This window comes from Papaver somniferum, chromosome 3, assembly GCF_003573695.1.
Source record: "Papaver somniferum cultivar HN1 chromosome 3, ASM357369v1, whole genome shotgun sequence".
Lineage (NCBI taxonomy): Eukaryota > Viridiplantae > Streptophyta > Magnoliopsida > Ranunculales > Papaveraceae > Papaver > Papaver somniferum.
The window spans coordinates 191,211,412-191,215,287 of NC_039360.1; the positions used below are offsets into that span (position 1 = coordinate 191,211,412).

Here is a 3,876-nt window from a genome sequence, read left to right on the forward strand (position 1 = left end):
ACCAAACTTGTTTTGCAGGTTATTTATCAACAAGAACTAACTGTTGGTTAGTTTCTGTACCGGGATATTTAGTCGTTGTCTTGTTTTTGCACTCTTCATCAGTGTGACCAATGATATTATGTACTGAATAAACTTTTGGGTAATTAGGGATGTCAATGTATTTCCAAAATCTCTTTCCACATGCTGAAAGATGAATACGTTCTGGGATATGCTTCGCAAAATCAATATCCACAAGAACAGAAATTTTTTTTAACCAAACTCTAGATCAAGAGTTCTCTGATCGACCAAATTTTTTTTTTTACTCAGAAAGGGCTAAATTTATTGAAAAAACCCAGTTCATCACTAAGGAAGTAATGAGAACTGGTGCAAAGATACAAGACAACCTATGCAGTTGCCATGAAACATAAAAAAAAAAGCCGAAACATAGAAGAAGCTAATGAACAACAACCTCCCAATTAGACACAACCATATTCAAAGTGATGCCCTCAAAAATTGAAGTACCCACACACCAGTTGTAAATGAAAGCCTTGACACTGTCCTTCAGATTCTCCACTGAATTGTACTTGTCATCGAAAACCCTTGCATTTCTTTCTAGCCACACTGCCCACCATATTGCAAAAGGAATGATGTCCCAAATCTTGGTTCTTAGACACAAATTTCTTCCTTTCTTCTTTCTCCACTCCCAGATAGTATTCCTTACACTATCTTGAAAGACCCATTGTAGATTATAACTCCCTAAGAAATAATACCAGATCTCTCTAGTTATATCACGATGCAAGAACAAGTGATGGTTTGATTCTGCACTTCTCTTACATAAAAGACAATCATTCACAACATAAGAGTTCCTTAAGGTGTCCATTGTTGGTGCAGCATTATAACATAGAGACCAAACAAAGAATATTACCTTGTATGGAATTTTTGGATTCCAAACACACTTATAGGGAAAAAGCAGCAAGCCTTCATCCTCTAAATATTTGTAGCACTCTGAGACAGAAAAAGTCTTTGTACCACTCTGCCATATCCTGTGATCTGCTCCAATTCTACAATTAAAAGAAGACAATAAATCTAACAAATGAGCAATGTCTTCAATTTCAAAATCCTTCAGACTCCTGCAAAAAGCAAAATTCCAACTATTTCTTGCATTCCTATCCATCACCTCCTGGATTGTAGCATCTTGTAATCTACTCAAACTGAACATATTAGGAAACATGGACTTTAAAGATTGGCCATTCAACCAAACATCCTTCCAGAATAGACACCTATCTCCACTCTGCACTTGGAGGTGCATATTTTGCTCTACATGATCTCTGCTCTTCAAAATTCCTGTCCATAAACTCTTTCCCACAACCTTATTAGTTGTGTTTGGGAGAAAAGCCAATTCATTGCCACCAAACTTGTGATAAATGAGCTTTCTCCACAGAGCATTCTCCTCATTACCATACCTCCAAATCCATTTAGCATGTAAATATTTATTCATCAGCCTTATTTTCTTTATACCTCACCTCCACATTTCTTTGGTAAATTCACTTTTTTCCAACCTACCCAACCTTTCTTAGGTTTCTTTTTAATTGAACCCCATAAGAACTGTCTCATTATTCTCTCCATTTGCTTCTCAACTGAAGTAGGTATTTGAAACAAAGATAAATAATAAACTGGCAAGCTGGATAAAACATTTTGAATTAACATAAGCCTCCCACCTTTTGAAAGATATTTCCTCTGCCACATACTGATCTTCTTCTTAAAGTTTTGAAGAATGACATCCCAAAAACCCACTTCCTTTGACTTACTGCCTAAAGGAATACCCAAGAATTTCATTAGAAATGATGTTACCTGACATCCAAAAATAACTGCAACATCCACTGCATTTTCTGCATCACCCACTGGCACAAGTGCACTTTTTTGGAAGTTGACCTTCAAGCCAGAGACTAATTCAAATCCCAACAATATATTCTTCAAGTTATTCACCTACTCACAACTATCATCCAAGAAGACAATTAAATCATCTGCAAACTGCAAATGATTAATCTCAAAGGAATCACTAGATGGCTTGAACCCAGAGATTAAATTCAAAGATGCAGCCTTCTTTATCATCATAGACAAGATTTCCGCAATGAGAATAAAAAGAAAAGGAGATATTGGAACTCCCTTATTTATTCCTTTAGTACTTCTGAACAAACTAGAAGCAGCTCCATTAATAGCCATAGAAAATCTTGTATTAGAGAGAGACCATTTAATCCGATTTCTCCACACGTTTCCAAAACCAAACCTGGAAATAGTATAGTCTAGACAACCCCAATTCACATTATCAAAAACCTTCTGCAAGTCCACATTATTCATAGTATAGCCTTCTGATCGACCAATATAGAAGTTCCAAGAACCTTTCCCGTTGAGAACAACGATCTTTCGGTCCAAATCTCTATATAAAGCCCATGAAACCTCACCCAAACTGCTGCATGAGACGTTCTTTGTTTATCAGGGTTGAAACCCGGGTACCAATCAATCACTTTCAACTATTGTTGATTAACAAACCATGTTGATCCACGAATCATTTCCTTATATTCTGCAGTTGTTAACCTAATTACGAAAAAACCTTTACCCATTGGAAGAAAACTGCATTTATCAGAACCTATTATCCACCGTTCTTCTAGGGTTTTTTTAACTTCATGAAATTTTAGACCTGTAAAATCAAGTCTCGCAATGAGATTATGTTGAAAATGCTTACATCCTTCTTGAAAAATATCTATGGGTATTACCAGAGTCGGTCGGTTCTCCCTCTTTGAGAGTAGGGTTTGGTAACTTTGATAAATCAATGGTGGTAGGGTTTAATGTTTTTCTCCCATTCACCTTATCAACAAAAGAAACCCTAGGAATGTGAGTATCATTAGGGTTATTAGGATCATAAAAAGTTGGTTCAAACATATTAAAACAACCAAAGTCGCTTAAGATGATTAAAATACATAAAAAAGTATTGAAAACCTAAAATTGCCAAGAGAATTTTCGGACATTCGCTTTCCTCTATTACTCTGAAAATTCCCAAATTTTTTGAACAATTACAAGGTAAAATTAATATCAAAACAAACTTGTGGATTAGAGATTATTATACTCTTCAAAACTGGAAGAGAAACCTAATTATTCTACAACAAGAACAACTAGAATAATAGATATCTGGTTAAAACTTCTTAAATTATTCTACAACAATAACACCTTAATTGAAGTTTTCTTTCTAGGTCTTATTTCGACCAACTAGTGTCGGTATACGATCGTGAACTGAAATCTATCAAACTTAGGGTTTATGATCAACAATTCTTGAATGGATTTATATCAGAAGAGAATGACCTTAGAATAGACAATAATTAGTGAATTAACCTAGATTACAAGTTGCGTAACTATCAAGGAGATTATTACCAACTCGTGCTTTCTGATCTCCAAAACAAAATCTTATTTTCTCACTCTTGTGCAAGAAGAACAGAAGTGGTGGAAAACAAACTTATGAAGCTTACACCAATTTCCCAAGAGATGATTTGTGTAGCTTACATGAACCCTTTATTTATAGTGAATGGTTTCTTAAAATCTAACCAAGTTCATGAGCTTTTTTCTTTTACAAAGACTCTCCTTATTTTGAGAGTCTTTGCTAAGTTACAACTCTTGCATAAATAGTGAAATAAATAATAAACTTAGCATAAGTTGTATTTTTCTAAAATAAATTATAATTTAATTTAGAAAGGAGTTTAAAACATCACACACTCTTTAATATGGTAATCAATTGTGTGTGGAAACTACAACAGCAACAACAACAGTTATAGGTGTTACTTCAGTAAATCACTCATAACGTCTTTGTTGTAACTCGAAATTGAGTGATTTTTGGGTCGTTCAATT

The 3,876-nt window shown here is 34.6% G+C and overlaps 1 protein-coding gene across 1 annotated transcript; it reads right to left on the reverse strand.

Annotated features, from left to right (window-relative positions):
* Positions 1–1,491: 1,491 nt before the first annotated feature.
* On the reverse strand, positions 1,492–2,337 carry LOC113360456. The gene is made up of 2 exons (XM_026603965.1): positions 1,974–2,337; positions 1,492–1,925 (listed from the first exon to the last, which is right to left on the reverse strand). The coding sequence occupies exons 1-2, from the start codon at positions 2,335–2,337 to the stop codon at positions 1,492–1,494; spliced, it is 798 nt and encodes a 265-aa protein (XP_026459750.1).
* Between the last annotated feature and the right edge of the window lie 1,539 nt (positions 2,338–3,876).